The sequence below is a fragment of the Octopus bimaculoides genome, chromosome 29 (genome assembly GCF_001194135.2).
Source record: "Octopus bimaculoides isolate UCB-OBI-ISO-001 chromosome 29, ASM119413v2, whole genome shotgun sequence".
In the NCBI taxonomy this organism is placed as follows: Eukaryota; Metazoa; Mollusca; class Cephalopoda; order Octopoda; family Octopodidae; genus Octopus; species Octopus bimaculoides.
This window is the reverse complement of record NC_069009.1, coordinates 9,945,667-9,966,165: the sequence shown is the minus strand read 5'-3', so window position 1 is coordinate 9,966,165 and position 20,499 is coordinate 9,945,667. Positions and strand designations below refer to the sequence as shown.

The following is a 20,499-nucleotide window of genomic DNA, read 5'->3' as shown; positions in this document are numbered from 1 at the left end:
GAGTAATAATTTGTAGTTTTGAAATCAGTAGTTTTTTGACTGCTATTTCTGAATTCTCAGTATGTTGGAGAAGCAGGTTACTGTCAATCCCTATATATTTATAATTATATATATATATATATATATATATATATATATGCAGGCATGGTTGTGTGGTAAGCAGTTCTCTTTCCAACCACATGGGGTACTCTAGGTTTCAAGGGAAACTCAGACTTTAAATTCTCCTGCCAGTGGATCTGGTTGAGGAAGGCAAGACCCCATAGATTGGGACCAACTCCAGGGGTGAAATCCAAAGGTCAGGATTCTTGTCAGATCAATGCAATTCCTTGTCTGACACAGAACAAGGACCTAGAGCCACAGTGTGTGTGTGGATTTCAGCCCAGCAGGCTGTCATCCACCTCTAAATTTTACCAAAGTCAAAAGGTGATGGGATCGGGAGCAGGCTGTAGTGTAGTGTAGATCTTTTATCTCTCATCATTTACTTGTTTCAGTCATTAGAATGTGGCCATGCTGGGGCAACATCTTGAAGGACTTAGCTGAATGAATCAACCCCAGTACTTTTTTTTTAAATCGTAGTATTCTATTGATCTCTTTTACTAAACTACTCAGTTACAGGGACAACACCAGTTGTTAAGCAGTGAGGAGAGACCAAACACACACACATATATACGGTAGTCATCTTTCAGTTACCATCTACCAAATCTACTCACAAGACTTTGATGAGCCTAAGACCACATTAGAAGGCACCTGCCCAAGGTGCCATACAGTGAGACTGAACCTGAAACCATGTGGTTGGGAATCAAACTTCTTACCACACAGTCACGCCTGCAGCTATATCTGTATATATACATTACTATACACTATCACACTCATATACAGAATAGTGTTCTACAATAACCACTGAAATAATCAACACAGTTTCACCACCACCACCACCATCATTAATAAAAGTGAAATAACATCTCCAAACACCAACTGTGTAAATGTATTGTAGGCACCTAAAATTTGGTTCTGTGGTTTGAAACTTCTCTGAATAGTGTTGGCAGAAAAGCATCCAGGAGTTATGACCTGGATGTAGCCTGGCCTGCTTAGAGTGTAAGAAGTTAAGGGCCAAAACACTTGCCTAAGATGGTGTTTCTTCTCTGAAGACCATCTGTTGTTCAGCTCTCTTGAAAGTTTCTTATCACTGTGTATCACAAGTCATACACAGGACAAAGAAAAAAGAAATACACGAATAATTTCCATGGTTACATGAGGAATTTTGATGAGACCAAGTTATGTGAGCTTGTAGATTTGCTCCTGTTCATTGAAATACAACTCTCTCTTCATATCATTATTCCCAAAGCTAGCTAACTACACTCACAAGGCACAACAGACAGAGAAGAAAGGAGAGGGAAGTAATTAGGTACAATGGTGGGGTAGGACAAAGGGCCACTATGTGTTGGCTGGTTGAGGAGTGTGAGTGGGAGTGAAGACATTTACCTGGATGATGTATATTTCATAAACTGGTTCACCTGCCATCTCTTGTGACAGAACTTCTGATCTGGAAGAGAGAATTAGTGAAAAATTGACATGAGAGGGAGAGATAGAGAAAAAGAGAGAGAGACTTAGAAGATAATGAAATAATTAGTGCAAAGAGAGAAGACATGAAATAATTAGTGCAGAGAAAGAGGAAATGAGAAGGACAGCGTAAATCAGAACATGACAGATATAACAAGATATACGAGGGGTGCCGAAAAGTTCCTGGCTTCAAGGGTATCATGAAAAGCCTGGTTGGATGCCCAACCTTCTAAGTTCTTTTACAGGGTTTAGAAAAACTGAAGAGCCACTTCAATCTGAGAGGGGAATATATTGAATAAAATCATAATTAAATGATCCTCCTGTATTTTCTTTTATCTAAAGCCAGGAAATTTGCACCCCACTCCCCTTGTACATATGCACATTCACACATTACATGAATATCCCGATTATTGTGTGTAATGTATAGCATAAGAAGACTACATTATTCAGATCCATTGTTGTAGTTTGCCTTTCACTCTTAGGGAGAAAACTTTTGCCTTTGCTTTACAAATACATGCCACTGGCCAACCAGGGTTATTTTTCTTAGTTCATCTTCATTTCATACAGATATACATACTGGTACCACATGTAAAGCAATGGTACTTTGCCATATATGAATCATTGGTGCTGGTGCCATATAAGAAGCACCCATGCTGATGCCCATATGAAGCACCCCTGCTGGTGTCACATATAAAGCACCTATGCTGGCTCCATATAAAAAGCATCCATACTGGTGCAATGTAGAAAACACCTGTGCTGCTGCCACATAAAAAGGATCTGCACTGGTGCCATTAATAAAGCACCCATGTTGGTGCCACATAAAAGCACTCATGCTGGTGCCACATTAAAAGTATCCATGCTAGTGCCACATAAAAAGTATCCATTCTGGTGTCATGTATAAGTGCCATGTACAGTCATGTAAAGAACGCTCAGTACACTCTATTAAGTGGCTGACATTAGGATGGGCATCCAGCCACAGAAAGCATGATAAAATAGATACTTGGGGCTTGATGCAGCTTCTCAGCTTGCCAACTCCTGTCAAACTGTCCAACTTATGCTAGCATGGAAAACAGAATGATAATGATAACAAAGCTAACATATTTACAATTTAATAAACACTGGGTTTAAATATGAGTTACTATAAGTTTCCTGTTGTGACAGTACAGTAGTTGAACCAGCTTGTATAGCATGCTCTGTACTATCTTGCAATCTTTCACATTCCTGAAACTTATTGTAGCTTACATTTAAAACTTGCATTTATTAAATGGCATTATTCTTACTCTGGATGGAGTACTTTTTTGTTTACTCCACTAATAATAGAACATTATGTTGTACAAATTTCTTGCAGTCTGAGAAAGATGGTTCTGGAATTTCTTGCTGAACAACTGCACAAATGATTTGTTTATAGTGATCAAATGTTTGTGCTGTACACTGACTCACTCCCTTCATCAAATTGACAATGCCTGAACAAATGCATGGTGTACCACAGGTCAAGTATCAAAGTCATTGCAAAGTAACATGAGATGAAGTGTTTTTTACAATGCACCATCGGTTCCAGCTATTGAAATCATGCATCAGTTAATTATGATTTTATTCAACATATTCCCTTCTTAGATTCACAAACTTAGTGCAGTGGACTTTCAATTTGTCTAAGCTCTGTAAAAGAACTCAAAGTTGGGCCTCCAACTAGGCCTTTTGTGATACCCTTGAAATCAGGAACTTTTCAGCACCCCCTTGTAGATATATACATATGTCGATCTTTTATCTCATATTTTATATGTTTCAGTTATCAAACTGCAGCCATGCTGGGGCACCGCCTTGAAGAATTTTTAGAAGAATGAATTAACCCCAGGACTTCTTTTTTAACCCTGGTACTTATTCTATCAGTCTCTTTTGCTAAACCACTAAGTTATGGAAACGTAAACAAACCAGCACTAATTGTCAAGCACTGTAGTGGGGGACAAACACACACACACACACACACACACACAGGTGCTGCTCAAACACATTGTTCCAGGTCCAGTCCTACTGCATGGCACCTTGTACAGGTGTCTTCTACTATAGCCTTGGGCCAACCAAAGCCTTGTGAGTGACGTATATATATATATATATATATATATATATATATATGTAAACATACATACATACATATATACTTTATTATTGAAGCTGCAAAAACAACACAAAAATATCACAAAGAACTGCTACTTAGAGTTTCACGTTCCTGTTCACTGGACAGTTGTGATTAAGAATGGGATAAGAATTAAGGTACAATAACCTTAAGTCTTGTCCCATTCTTAATCACAACTGTCCGATGAATGGAACGTGAAACTGAGTAGCAGTTTTTTGTGATTTTTGTGCAGCTTTAATAATAAAACATATTATTCTACCTCTGATATGCAAGTACTATTTTTTCCCACCTTTCACATTTATGTGCTTACTCTGTATATCATCATCATCATCATCATCATTTAATGTCTGTTTTCTATGTTGGCATGGGTTGGACGATTTGACAGGAGCTGACTGACTGAAAGGCTGTTCAGATTGCATGTCTGTTTTGGAATGGTTTCTATGGGTGAATGTCTTTCCTAACGCCATATATATGGCATTGACCACATTTAGATGATGCTTTTTATGTGCCACCGGCACAGGGAGCCAGTCAGACAGCACTGGCATCAACACACACATGAATAGTGCTTATTGCGTGCCACCAGCACGAGAGTCGGTCAGCACAACAATTTCCATTTGATTTCGATTTGATTGAGATTCTGATGGTGATTTTGACTTTGATTTTACTTGACTCAATAGGTTTCCTCACGCACAATGTGTTACCTGACAATTCAAAGGTACCTTTTAAATGGGCTGGTTATGCAACACTGGTAAAGACTACGGCTGTGATCTCACTCTACTTGCCGAATCTTCTCAATCACAGCATATCTCCAAAGGTCTCGGTCTCTTGTCATTGCCTCTATGAGGCCCAACTTTTGAAGGTTGTGCTTCACCACCTCATCCCATGTCTTCCTGGGTCTACCTCTTCCATGGGTTCTTTCTACTGTTAGAGAGTGACACTTCACACAGCTCTCCTCATCCATATGCAGCACATGACCATACCAGCGCAGTCGTCTCTCTTGTACACCACATCTAATGTTTCTTAGGTTCAACTTTTCTCTCAGGGCACTTACACTCTGTCGTGTATTGCACACTGACATTACAAATCCAGCGGATCATATTAGCTTCATTTCTTTCAAGCCTACACATGTCCTCAACAGTCATGGGCCATGTTTCACTGCCATGTAGCATGGCGGTTTGCACACATACAGTCTACGTTTCACTCTGAGCAAGAGGCCCTTTGTCACCAGCAGAGGTAGGAGCTTTCTGAACTTTGCCCAGGTTATTCTTATTCTAATGACAACACTCTCTGTCACTTGTGCCAGTGGCATATGAAAGACAACATTCGAGCGAGGTCGTTGCCAGTGCTGCTGGACTGGCTCCTGTGCAGGTGGCACGTAAAATACACCATTTCTAGTGTGGCCGTTGCCAGTACTGCCTGACTGGCCTTCATGCCAGTGGCACGTAAAAGCACCCACTACATTCTCAGAGTGGTTGGCGTTAGGAAGGGCATACTCAGTCAAACCGTCCAACCCATGCCAGCATGGAAAGATGACAGGGAAAGCCTCTGGCCCATCGGGAATCACTGCTTAAAATATCTAGTGGTGTCGGCTATAGTCTCGTCACCCATAGAGTCAATCAGGTGATATATGATGAAGGAGTCATCATACCCAATGACTGGTGTAGCAGCACCATAGTCAACTGCTACAAAGGTAAAGATGATGCATTAGATACAAATAATTACAGAGGCATCAAGTTGTTGGATCAGGTAATGAAAGTTACAGAGAGGGTCATAGCCCAACTAATTTGGGAGAGAGTCAGTCTAGACGAGATGCAGTTTGGATTTGTGCCAGGGCAAAGTTACCACTGATGCTATATTTCTAGTGAGACAGCTGCAGGCAAAATACCTAGCCAAGGATAAATCTCTGTACCCAGGTTTCATTGACAAGGAGAAAGCCTTTGACAGGGTCCCCCGATCCCTTATCTGGTAGTCAATGTAGAAACTAGGGATAGATGAGTAGTTAGTGAGAGCTGTATGAGCCATGAACAGGGATGCAGTCAGTAAGGTAAGGGTTGGCAACGAGTATAGTGAAGAATTCCGGGTAGGAGTATGGGTCCACCAAGGATCAGTCCTCAGCCCCCTCTTATCCATCATAGTCGTTCAGGCAATAATAGAGGAATTCAAGACAGGATGCCCCTGGGAGGTTCTCTATGCTGATGACCTTGCTCTAATTGCTGAGTCACTATCAGAACTAGAGAAGTTTCAGGTGTGGAAGCAAGGTCTAGAATTGAAGAGCCTTAGAATCAATCTAGCAAAAACCAAAGTCCCTTCAATTAGATGGCCCTGCTCAATCTGTAGAAAAGGCATAGGTAGAAACTCCATAAGATGTACCCGGTGTAGGCTATGGACACATAAGAGGTGCAGCAACATCAAAGAAAGGTTAACTGGAAAGATAGTTTTTGTATGTGGCAAATACTCAGGTGCAATAAACACTGAAAATGTGTAGAAAAAACTTGAAGTAGTTGATAGTTTTCATTACCTGGGTGACCAAGTCAGTAGTGGGGGGTGGTTGCTCTGAGAGCATAGCTGCTAGAATAATAGCCTGGGAAAAGTTCAGAAAGCTCCTACCTCTGCTGGTGACAAGGGGCCTCTCACTCAGAGTAAAAGGCAGACTGTATGACGCATGTGTACGAACAGCCATGCTACATGGCAGTGAAACATGGGCCATGACTGCTGAGGACATGCGTAGGCTTGCAAGGAATGAAGCCAGTATGCTCTGCTGGATGTGTAATGTCAGTGTGCATACACGACAGAGTGTAAGAGCCCTGAGAGAAAAGCTGGACATAAGAAGCATCAGATGTGGTGTGCAAGAGAGACGACTGCGCTGGTATGGTCATGTGTTGTGAATGGATGAGGACAGCTGGGTGATAATGTGTCACACCCTAGCAGTAATGGGAACCTATGGAAGAGGTAGACCCAAGAGGACCTGGGATGAGGTGATGAAACACAACCTTCAAACGCTGGCCCTCACTGAGGCGATGACAAGTGACCAAGACCTTTGGAGATATGCTGTGCTTGAGAAGACATAGTAAGCCAAGTGAGACTGTAACCATGGCTTATGCTAGTGCAGCATAACCAGCTCGTTTAAGAGCAGCCTTCAATCATTGCCCACATGCGAAGACCTGTTGAGGCAAGTGAAGTCATTGTTGTGGCCAATGACAGTACCGCCTAATTGGCCCTTGTGTCAGTGGCACGTAAAAAGCACACACTACACTTTCAGAGTGGTTGGCGTTAGGAAGGGCATCCAGCTGTAGAAACATTGCTAGATCAGATTGGAGCCTGGTGCAGCCTTCTGGCTCGCCAGCCCTCAGTCAAACCGTCCAACCCATGCCAGCATGGAAAGAGGACGTTAAACCATGATGCTGATGATGTTATATCCTTACGCCTCCAATATTGTAGTACAGTTGATACTGTCGAAGATAAAGAGTACACTGTAACAGTGTTATAACAACATAAAATAGAAACAGCAGCAGTGACAAATGCATAACAAACCAACAATCAATATTTCCAATACACTAACTCAAACTATAAACTGTACCTGGACTTTGAAGACCAAACTATAAACTGCCGACTACATCAGACCATTACTATTTATATGTAGTGGTCCCATGTATTCTTGTCAGAGGGTCCTGTATTCTTGCCACAACATCTCACCTTTTGAGATTTTGAATTCCGAAGGAATAAAATTTTTTTTATTTATTATTATTATTTTTTAGTATCTTTTTTGCTTGGCCCTTATCTCAAGGTGTTCAGTCGGTTTCCGTTTTCTCCTGCTGGTTCTATGGGACTCCATTACTTTCAGTGCTGGGACATCAAATACATCAAACAATACTTCCATAGGAATTCCTCTCCACTCTTTGGCATGTCTTTTCTTTTTTGTTGATTTATGTGTCTCTTATGTTCCCAGCATGGTCCTTTAATTTGATTACATCATACTTCCTATCGTTTTGGTTACAAGGCCACCCTCACAGCCTTCTTTACCATTTCTGTAGGTTTCGAAATGCACGTTATCTCCTACTTCGAAATATTTCATTGCATCTTTCGTATTTCCTTTACATCTTTTTTTCTTTGGCAATAATCAAAAATCAATTTTATTCTTCTTTTATTTATCAACTCAGTTGGTGTAATAATGTATCTTGTTACAGAAACAAGTTTTGTTTGTTTAGAGCATGTTGTTAGTGGTGGTAGAAGAAAAGGCTAGGAACAGGTTTAGTTGTGAAGTTAAAGGTACAAGCAGGAATTAAGGTAAATAAGAAAAATACAAAGAATAAGGAAAATACAGCAGACAATAAACTAAAATAAAGTAAACCCTTAAGTGTGTCAGTACGCATCATACTGTTAGTCATTTGCACACACTCACACCTGCTGTTACATATTTGTAGATACACATATGCCAACAAATCTTTTGACAGCTATCCAGCCATTCTAGTGAGACGCTAGTGGGCCAGACAGTATGCTTAAAGGATGATATGGTCATAATTTTTGATGGCTATTTGGCCATCATACACCTATATATCCCAACATACACCTATATATATATATATATATATATATATATATATATATACTAGCAGAAACACCCATCATTGACTAGGTTGAAAAATCACTGCAAAAATTGAACTATGAATATTGAAAGTTATTCACTTAGATTATATTGAACATATATAAGAAATGGCTGTTAACTTTCATGTAAACAATAGCGCTGTTTCCTTGCAGCCAATATCATCATGGGTGCATGAAAACGTCTGATCTATAATCTCTAGTATTTCAGTCCATAAATGAAGCAAACATCACACAGACTTTGGCTTATGTGTAGTACAAGGTAACTAAATAAAAGTTAGGGGGAAACTGAAATGTACTATAAATACTATAATTTAACAAAAATGCAAATAGCAGGAAGAAAAATATTGCAAAACATAAATACATGTGAGAGTGAGAAAGCTGAAAAGAATCCTCCTATAGTTTTTAAGTGCCAAAAAGAATTGACCAAAATCAGTCTGGAGGGGAATGGTGGAGATGGAGTGAAAAAAATTAACTTGATTCGAAACTCCTCTCTCTGCCCCCTCGGAAAACATTTTCCCAAAAATTTCTTTCTAATCGTAATCTATGCAGTTTGAAAGGTATTTATATAAAATTTCATTAAGAAATACTAATTTTCCTGAAAGTCATGAGAGAAAAACATCGGGTTATGTGAATTTTCCAAAACTCCTCTTCGCACTTCTCAGAAAAATTCTTTCCCATAAATCCCTATTATACTCTGAATCTACAGCATCTGAGTGGGATTTGTTGAAAATTTCATTAAAAAGTATTCATTTTTGGGAAGTTATGAGGCAACAAAGTTGGGTGAGGGGTACACATTGTAGTTAACCGAAAACCTTTTGTTGCCCCTACTGGATGTGGCTATGCACACATTCGTCGCTGCATGTATGGCTCCATGTGTATATGCAAGTGTAGAGAGGCACACACCACACCCAAATAGACTTTCACTGGTATGACTACATTTCCAATGTAAACGTTCATACATAGAGACATGCACACTTCCCACCCCCACATACACACACACACACACACATTTTTAGATGTACATAAATATATACATACACACACACCATCATCATCGTCATCCATGCCAGCATGGGTTAGACGGTTTGACCGAGGTCTGGAGAGCCAGCAGGTGCACCAGGCTCCAATCTGATCTGGCAATGTTTCTACAGCTGAATGCCCTTCCTAACGCCAACCACTTTACAGAGTGTGCTGGGTGCTTCTTTACATGCCACACACCCGTATAGAACAAATCCATACAATGATTAACATATGAGCAAACGAATGAGTGTCTATGTCTTTATGTGTGCATCTATGACAGTATGTAAGTTCCCATAGTATATACACATCTATATATGTATAGATGTGTATAGATGTGTATATATAAATGGATAAGTCTGTGCATGTATGTGAGCGGCGTAGATGCGTCTACATGTGTGTGTATATAAATATATATAGCCTATATATATATATATATTTTTATATATATATATATATATATATATAGCCATTAAGAGTTATGACTGTATCATCCTTTAAGCATGTTGTCTGGCCCGCCAGCATCATACTAAGATGGCTGGATAGTTATCAAAAGATTTATTGCCATATGTTTATCTATGAATATGTGACAGCAGGTGTGTGTGTGTATGTGTGTGTGTGTGTGTGTGCAAACGACTAACCACTTAATGGTTTACTTTATTTTAGTTTATTGTATGCTTTATTTTCCTTATTCTTTATATTTTTCTTATTTGTCTTAATTCCTGCTTGAATCTATAACTTTACAACTAAACCTGTCAAAGCCTTTTCTTCTCAATGTATTTAAGCCACAACCACTAACAACATGTTCAAGTGAATCCAAACAAAGCATTATTTATGTACTGAGATACATTATTATATCACCTGACAAGATACATCTGCACTGTGAGATGCACTGAAGTTAATTGTATAATTTCCCACCTGTGAGGGAGCTATGCAGATGACACAAAAGTATCTCAGACAATTCAGAACCCGGGAAATATTGTGCATGTATAATGGGGGTTGGACACAATAAACAGGTGGGTTGAGGACAATAACATCCAGTTTAATGCTGGAAAATTCTAAGCCCTGCACTACCAGCACACAAAGCTAAACAACATGCAGATAAGATACATTGGTCTAGGAGGAATTGCAATCCCTGAATCAAAATCTATGCATATCTGGGCATTGACATGAATAATGATGTATCTTTCCAGGTGCATATTACTAATTTGGCAATAAAATGCAGACAGCTAGCTGGATGGATCCTCTGAACTTTCAGAATAAGAGAAAAGGAAACTATGATAGTCCTTTGGAGGATATACGTTCTCAGCCACTTGGACTGCTGCTCCCAACTATGGTCACCACACAATATAAAATCCATGGCGGAACTCAAAGCAGTCCAACAAAGCTACACAAAGAAAATTATCTCAATGCAACGTATCGGCTACTGGGAAAAGCTGGAGGAGTTAAGATTCTTCTCCCCAGAATGAAGGCGGGAAAGATATGCAGTGATATACATCTGAAAAATCTTGGAAGGACTTCTACCAAACTTTGGTATTGAAAGTTACACAAACAGCAAAATGGAATGCCACTGTATAGTGCCAAACATCCCAACATCGCCGTCAAAATACATGACCAGATACTGCAACAGCTTGGGTTTCAAGGACTTACATCTCTTCAATATCTTTCCAAAATGCCTGAGAGACCTGCATAGTGTGGATGTAGGTGTCTTCAAAACAAAAACTGGATCTTCCATCAAGGGTTCCAGATGAGCCTACCTCACGGCAGGAGACACAGATGAGGGCAGCAGCATCAAACTTCTTCATTCATAAGAGAGAGACTTCAAATAATGAAAGTGTAGAACAGCCAATGGTAGTGTGACCACACCTTTAAAGTTGAAACAAGTTAAAGAGCGAATATATATGTATCTGCTTCAGCAATGTAACTATACATGTGCTGTTAGCGATTTCTTTTCCTTCTTTGGACTTTACCCTTTCTCCTTTCCAACGAAGAGCTATGTGTCAAGTTAATACATTCCTTGTTTATGTTCTCTTGTTGTCCATTAATTTTACTCATTTATTTGAATTGACTATATATATATATATATATATATATATATATATATATATATATATATATATATATATATATAGGGTGTTTCATAAAGAGCACTGAATTGGGTGACACTTTTGTGCTTTGAATAGTGTGCAGTGTGTCATGGAGCAGTTTACAAGACACATTTTCATCGTGAAGACATTTTACCAAAATGGAGAAAGTGCAACATAAACAGCTCAAACACTTTGTACCATTTTGGGGAGAAATGAAGCACCCAATGAATCTACAGTTTGCAGACTAATAGCGAAGTTTAAAACAACAGGTTCAGTTGCAACGGCCAAATCACCTGGGCAGTACCGTTCTCATTGGATAGAGCAACAAATTGCTGTTGTGAAAGACAGTGTCACTCTGAGTCTGGGAAAATCAACTCACCAACGTTCAGAGCAGGTGGGCATCCCAACCACTTCATTACATCAAATTTTGCATAAAGATCTCCATATGCATGTGTACAAAATTCAACTTACACAGCATCTTCAGATGACGAAAATTTTGGAAAGAAAATCACCTTCAGTGACAAGGCCCACTTCCACTTGAGTTGATTTGTCAATAAACAGAACTGCCGGATTTGGGGAAATGAAAATCCTCAAATAATGCAAGAGTATGAAATGCATCCACCGAAAGCGACTCTGTGGTGTGGTTTTTGGGCAGGTGGAGCACTTGGACCATTCTTCTTTGAAAATGATGAGGGGAATACAGTTACCATTAATAGAGAATATCCACTCAGTTATGCCTGAACTTGGAAGATACAGAGATTGACCACCTCTGGTTTTAGCAGGATGGAGTGACCTGCTACACTTTTCACCTAAAGCTCACATTAATGCACAAAAAAATTTCCACAATGATTGATACCCTTGCATGGTGACCAGCAATGGCCACCAAGGTCCTGCAGTCTTACCTCTTGTGACTTCTTCTTATTGGTGTATGTGAAATCATAGGTATATATTAAGAAACCACATACAATTCTTGAACTCAAGGCTGAAATCAAGTGTGTGATTGGAGGCATTGGACCACACATCTGTGAGACAGTTATGGGAAATTTCAAGGAGCGCATAAATGTATACAGACTCAGTACAGGTGGACATATGACCGACATTGTGTTCTATACCTAAACAGGAGACATAACTCATTAGCAGAACATAACCATGTTTATAAGAATTCATTTTAATTATTCATCTTTCAAATTGAGCACATTTTATGGAACAACCTGTGTGTATATATATATATATATATATATATATCCCTACAACCCACACAAAACAATAAATTAAAATATCATCATGTCTAAAAATAGATTTAACATCAATTCTAAAAATAGCCAGACACCTACTGCTGCCATCCAAAGGAATTGGTATAAAAGACAGAAAACCAGCCAACTTATTACAGTCTGTTAAAGACTGTCATACCGGCCATGACGAAGGGAAATAGCCCTGAAACTCGAGTCGCCTTTATATATATATATTTATATTTATATATTTATATATTTGATCCTTTATATTGAACACTCAATATTTCATCTACATTCAATACTTTATTTCATGGTGCCATCCATTTTTATTTTATTTTATTTTATATTATATATTGTATATTATATTATATATTGTATATTCCATATTCTATACCCCACATTAGTTCTGCAGGAATATAAATAAAACATAAAAAACAGACAGTGTTGGAACTCTTTTAAGCAAAATAATATATATATATATATATATATATATATATATATACACAAACATACATTTAAACTCAAACAATTACAGTACAGTATAGAGCATTTTATACAAGCCTGCCCAATTACTGCACTGTCTGAGCATGAAACTTAAAAGTTGCTCACAAATAACTCTTGCATACATTAAATGATATTTATCACTCGCTGGATGTCTTTCATCTTTGACTGTTTCATTCAATTGACCATAGCCATGCTGGGACATTGCCTTGAAGAATTTTTAGTCCAATGAATTAAACCCAGGACTTATATATTTAAAATGTGGTACTTATTCAACTGATCTCTTTCACCAAACCACTAAGTTACAGGGATATAAACACACCAACACCAGTTGTCAAGCAGTGGTGGGGGATAAGCCCAGACACACATATATGATGTGTTTCTTTCAGTTTCTATCTACCAAATCTACTCACACGGCTTTGGTCAACACGATGCTATAGTAGAAGACATTGGCCAAAGTGCCTCACAGTATAACTAAACCTGGAACCGCGTATTTGAGAAACAAACTTCTTACCAAACAGCCACGCATTGTATTTTGTTGATCCTACCAATAACGAAACAGTACACAAGATGTAATATTTATAAACTTAGGAATAAAAATTATGGTAGGAAAAAAACCAATATTAATAATGTTAATACTAAGAAATGTGTATAAATAAATAATAGAAAGAATCAAGAAATACTATATGATATGATGCACCATTTATATACTCAATAGCTAGCAATACTCCTCGAAAATTCTATGCTGCACTAGGTAAATATTTCCTGTCTTCAAGTAAACATGAGAAACTATTCAATCAGCATAGTGTAAAATGTTCATATTCAACCACTAGAAATATAGCTGCAATTATAGCAGCACATAATAAACAGAGATTTAGGGACTATCTCAACTCAAAATCTGTAAACAAGAGTAAAATCGATAAATTGTATCTTGAAATTAATTCTAATGATAATTTTCCTGAACTAAATTTTGATTCTTTAAGTAAAAGTAACACCAACTCTGTTAAGGTAACATCTAGTTTTAATATTAATTATAATAATAATAATCCTGCTTTAATACCTAATTCTGAGATGAGGACAAGTAGGAATTCTTTTAACCATGAGTACCAACTACAAGTGAATAAATGCCTGTGTAATTATAAAAACAAAATCGTCTGTCTTCAGAAAATCAGTGTTTCAGGAAATCATCATCGTTTAACGTCTGCTTTCCATGCTAGCATGGGTTGGACGATTTGACTGAGGACTGGTGAACCGGATGGCTACACCAGTCTCCAATCTGATTTGGCAGAGTTTCTACAGCTGGATGCCCTTCCTAACGCCAACCACTCCGAGAGTGTAGTGGGTGCTTTTATGTGCCACCGGCACAAAGGCCACTCCGGAGGTACTGGCAACGGCCACGCTCGAAATGGTGTATTTTACATGCCACCTGCACAGGAGCCAGTCCAGCGGTACTGGCAATGAACTCACTTGAATGTCTTTTCACGTGCCACTGGCACAAGTGCCAGGAAGGTGACGTTGGTAACGATCATGCTCAAATGGTGCTATTTACGTGCCACCAGCACAGAAGCCAGACAGCTGGTGCTCTGGCAATGATCACACTCGGACAGTGCTCTTAGTGTTCTACTGGTACAGGTGCCATCACAATTTCGCTTTCGCTTGCCCCAACAGATCTTCACAAGCCAAGTTTAGTGTTCAATGAAGAGACATTGGCATGGGTGCCAGTCTACAAATTTAGTTCGATTTCGATTTCACTTGCCTCAACAGGTCTTAATATAAGGTAATAACAGGAGATCATAAGCATTATTACATAGGCTCATATTATTACATAGGTTCACAATTTGGAAATCTAGATTTCATAATCATAATCATTCATTTAAGTATAAAAGAAAAGTTAATTCTGCAAATCTTAGTAAATGCATTAAGTATGGTTTAAAGTGGTCCATTATCAGTTACATACCTAAACACAATATAGGTAATATTACATATGATCTTTCCTTTGAAGAAATGTATTATGTAAATTACTTCTGAATTAATTTTATTAAATTTTAATGGCAATTTTACAATGAAATGTTGTAACAAATTTCAGAAGGCATTTACATATTTCATTTCTTAATTATAATTGATTTTCATGTGTTATACAATAAGCATAATTTTTCTAAAAAAAGTTTACTATATTTAATAAATAGGTAACTGTCATGACATAGAATTTCTATGTTTCTAATTGCCATAATGTAGAATTCCTATGTTTATTTTTTATTCATTCATTATCCACTGACTTCATGAGTTAAATACAGAAATAACTTCCCTTAGATTTGATTTCTTCTTATTGCTCTTTTTGTATACATTCATGTACTGATATTTTCTATATCTAATTATGTTAATACAACAGAAACAATTGTCAGGTTTGTAGGGTGATTCCAGCAATAAAGATGTGATTTTTTTCTATACATATTTTTATTGTCTAATAGTCTGAATTTCTCAAAATTCTTCTAAATGTTATTTGGATCTACTTATCATACATGAGGATGAGGAATTACCTTGGATGTATTCTACTTGCATTTACTGGTATCTGATTGTGGGATATAGTAAATCAAATTCATTTAAAACTTATTGATATCTGCCTGGATTTTTTAATCACAATTTTTCTACTTATTGCTTATTATATGTGCATTTATATACGGGTGCATGTGTGTGTGTGTGTTTGTAAAGATTTATATTCTGATTATTCTTATAAATTGCTTGAGCAAAACATTGTCAGTGTAACTTTGTTAACATTCCCTGCTAAAAAAACCTTTCTCTAGCTCAGCGTTTTTGAAGACAAAGTGAAATACAAAATCCCTTACTCCAAAAAAAAAAAAAAAGGTATTTGCATCAGGAAGAGCATCCCGCAGTAAAAAAAATGCTTCAATAATAAGTATTCAGCCAACACATGCTGGCATGAGCAAATGAAAGTAAGACAAGTGAAAGAACAAGTTAATATCTACTCACGCTATAAGCCTCTCAGTGCTGTAGTCACTGCTCAACAAAGTGCCACGTCCATAGATTTTGTGTATCTTGCTTCTTTTGGATTCAAACACACGAATCTGAAAAAATACATCTCAAAATATTAATTCAATATAAAGAAACACATATATAAGCCTGGTACTTATTCCATCGGTCTCTTTTGCCAAACTGCTAAATTTTGGGGACATAAACACACCTTCAGTTGTCAAGCGACGGTAGGGGGACAAACACACATAAACACATACATATATATATATCTACAACAGGCTTCTTTCAGTTTCAAACATATGCATATATATATATAGATGACAGGCTTCTTTCAGTTTCTGTCTACCAAATCCACTCACAATGCTTTGGTCGGCCCAAGACTATAGTAGAAGACATTTGCCCAAGGTGTCACAGAGTAAGACAGAACCCAGAACCATGTGGTTGGGAAGCAAGCTTCTTACCACACAGCCACACCTGTACCTAAAATTATTGTTGGACATCTGGTTTAAGCACCCCATAACTTTTATATCTTGGAATTTTCAGAAATTTTTTTGCAAATTTGTGTTCTACACACAGAAATTCATACAATTATGAAAAACAAATTTTCTGAAAATTCCAGAAAATAAACAAGTTATGAGGTGGGGTTATATGGGGGAGGTGCTTAAATTGCCATATATATATATATATATATATATATATATATATACACATACATACACACACACAGGGTGATTGAAAAGTAACTACCAATTTTAAAATACTTATAAATTAGTTAACTATTTATTAACTACCTGTATGCGTTTCTCATAAGACATTGTATTTTACTCCACTTTTGATATTTGGTGGTCACTCCTCCACCTTTATTTGCACCGTGTGCTTACGCAAGCACACATGTTTGTGTAAAGGCATCACTGTAAAGTTACAAAGTTCACTTTGCAATGATGTATATAAAATTTGTATTCCACCATCACTCACAGCATATGATCCTACTGTAACCACAAGCTAACAAATGTCTTGCAACAGCTGTTGCTTACATTTCATGTGTTCCTTTGCTTGACATTGTGTGTGCAAAAGGGTCACACATTCTGTTGCAAACAATACCCCCTGTCATTTTGTTTTCACTACGACTTGAGGAATAAAAGAAAAATCACTTATTTCAAAAACAAGCAAGGGTTGGCGACAGAAAGGATATCTGGCAGTAAAATAAAAATCTGGCACTAAAATCTCCCAATCTTTCACTTTTGGCTGATGTTTCCTGCATGCGTAGAATTCTACTGAAATAGTAGACTTTAAAAATACCAGACCATCACCAGAAAACCCAACATGCTAGAAACAACAGATAAACGACATTATTTCTGAAGCAACTTCCCCGTTTTCCAAAAAGCTAAAAGTTGGAGTGTGTATCTTTTTGAAAGTGGTGAGGTGATAGGTGAAATTCTTAAAAATTTGTACTCTGTTTTTTCCTCCAAGAATAAAAACTTAAAAAAAGTAAAAAAAAGTGAATTTGGTGTGGAGAGGGAGAAAATGAAAATATTGAAAACGTATTTTGTGGGTGAAATCCTAATCTTCTGTTTCGCAAACATAGGAATCGGAAGAAATTTAGGAAAAAAAATAATAATAAGTGGGGGACGGAAATGTCATCTCGGACATGCTGGAAAGAAGAGATAAAGGACAGGATTTCTGGGAAAACTTTCTTTTAAGTTTATATTGAAGATCAAGTTTTTAAATGCACTCATCATAAACACAAATTACACAATAGAAAAGGATCATTTCAATTGGATTTGAGCTTTAATTTTGTGCATGCACACTGCAAGAAATAACATAATTTGCACAGAAGTTTTACCTAGAGTGTGTGTAGGTGTGTCAAAGGAAGATATTTTATGGCATTCTTTCATTTGAAGAAGCAAAGTTGTCAACTCGACATATATGGGATCATATGATTGTTAGTTAATTTCCATAAAATTGACTTAATCTCTGAAGAGAGCAGATATTGAAAGAGAGGATAAAGTGAAAAGGTGACATTTGCTTTGAAGTGAGAGAAGAAAGTGTAAGATGTACATGTATATGAAATGGACATGTGAGAGAAAGAGAAAGTGAGTGAGTGAAGATGTGTGTTGTGATGTATGAATTTTTTTGCATGTATGTGTAAGTGACACTCGCACTCTCTCTCTCTCACACACACACACATACATTATCTTTCATACACACGTACATAGCAAAGGTAAAGGATATGTACACCACCTGTTCTCTGTGCAACCCTGACCCTTAACACCGAGAGTGCATATTCTTTACCTTCGCCCATAAATACATATGCATACATCATTTCTGTGCATGAGAGAGAGAGAGAGAGAGAGACTATGTGTGTATGACTGTATTTCCTCAAAACATTTAGAAAAATGGATGTCTTTTAATGTAATTTTTTTGGTAATGGCTTATTTTAATACAATATGTATACATTTTCATAAATGTTTGTCTGAGTAGAATTCTATGCATGCGTGAAACATTGGAAGCTAATCGAAAAATTGTCCAAATATGACCTGAAAATTGTGTGACTCAACCTAATTGCCGAAGTTATTTTAGTTGTAAAAAAGCGTTGTTGAGTCAAAAGCATAGTTTATTTGGTAGATAGATAAGCAGTTTTCTTTATTACAATACAGATATGACTAATTCGGAGAAACATTACCTTCATTATTCACACATCATCACTCTCGTAATGCAACACTTTGTAATTTTGGTTCAAATTGAAAGTGTGAAACTATACGCACACACACACTAACACAAACTATCTTTTATATATATAAGATATATATGTATAAATTTAAATTAAGCAGAAAATGGAGAAATCTTGATCAACAACAATTAACTAGCATCGATTATTATTTTTTAATTATACCAGTAGTAAAACAGATATTTTTATCCCTTAGACAGTTATTCCAGCATCTAACTCTTCTAACCTTTATATATATATATATATATATATATATATATATATGGTGTCAGGGTATGAACAACCTCCAAGATGTCTGGGACACAGCAGAAAGTGAATGTAATGTGCTGCTGGAGTCTAAATTTGTGAAAATGTATAAGAAAATCAATTTGACTTTATTGAACAGTCTTCTACGATTGATTGTTGATCACAACATTGCTGATTACATGACAGCCAAAAATATCGTCGTAATCAAGGTAAGGTCCCAAGGAAGAGGACGAGGATTTGATAAGGTACTGGGTTGGTAACCTTCTGCACTGCACCCTAGTGTGTGTGCATGTATGTATGCATGATTTCAGGTTCAGTTCTACTGTATGGTACCTTGGGCAAGTTTCTTCTACCATAGCCTTGGGCTGACCAAAGTCTTGTGACAGGATTTGGTAGACAGAAACTAAAAGAAGCCTGTCATATGTATGTATATATATATATATATAAACAATATGAGTATATGCATATATATGTACATGTATGTATATACGTTCATCTACATGTACATATAGATACATAACTGGGTACATGACGTGGCAAAAGAACAAGGACAAAATGGCAAACAAGGTGCAACAAACAAGCAGGCCACATAGAAACATCCTCTTCATCAGCTGCCACCATTAAAACTCCGGCGCTTCGAAGAATTAAGGCAGTACGCATCATTAAAATGGTTCTTCCCACGAACACAACTCAAATTGTTTTCGTGGAGGGTAGTGGCGGACAGAAAACACGACAGGAAAATGATCCTCCAATATCCACTACCCTCTCAAAAGATTTTTGTCTTGCAGGTTACTTGGTGACCCTGTCAGTGCAGGTGCCACTTAAGAAGCATCCAGTCCACTCTGTAAAGTGCTTGGTGTTTGGAAGGGTATCCAGCTGTAAAAAGCTTGCCAAAACTGACCTCGCCTGGGCTTGTGCCACATAAAAAGCACACTGCTGGGTAATTGGCTTTAGGAAGGGCACCCAGCTGTAAAAATCCTGCCAAAGTCTGGTGCAGGCTTCTGCCTGGCTGGCTCCTGTCAAACTGTCCCACCCATGTCAGCATGGAAAGCAGATGTTAAACGATGATGATGAGGAGGAGGATGAGATACATACACACACACACACACACAATTATTTGCAGGATCCAATAGAATCGAGGTATCTTAATAAAGACACCAAGGAAGAGTTAAAGACAGCATACATGTGTATCAACAGTGTGTAGAGACACTTACATACTAGAGAATATACAGATTTGTCCTTCCAGTTATGCAAACATCAACAAATATAGCCCAGATACGCTCAGCATATACATAAAATCACAAACCAGCATACTCTGCCATGCAGTCCATGGTCCATTGCACGTTCAAAATCCTACACAGGGAAGGTTCCAAGTGTGGTAAAGTATAAACAATAACACAAATA

General features: G+C 37.5%; 1 protein-coding gene across 1 annotated transcript in view; it reads right to left on the bottom strand.

Moving 5' to 3' along the window:
- Positions 1 to 20,499, bottom strand: part of LOC106879930 (ubiquitin carboxyl-terminal hydrolase 19) — a 163,422-nt gene that overhangs the window by 52,319 nt on the left and 90,604 nt on the right. The window contains exons 16-17 of the mRNA XM_052977848.1: positions 16,119 to 16,213; positions 1,436 to 1,543 (exon numbers count right to left, since the gene is read on the bottom strand). Coding sequence (XP_052833808.1) covers positions 1,436 to 1,543; positions 16,119 to 16,213 — 203 coding nt within the window. The remainder of the gene's footprint in view (positions 1 to 1,435; positions 1,544 to 16,118; positions 16,214 to 20,499) is intronic.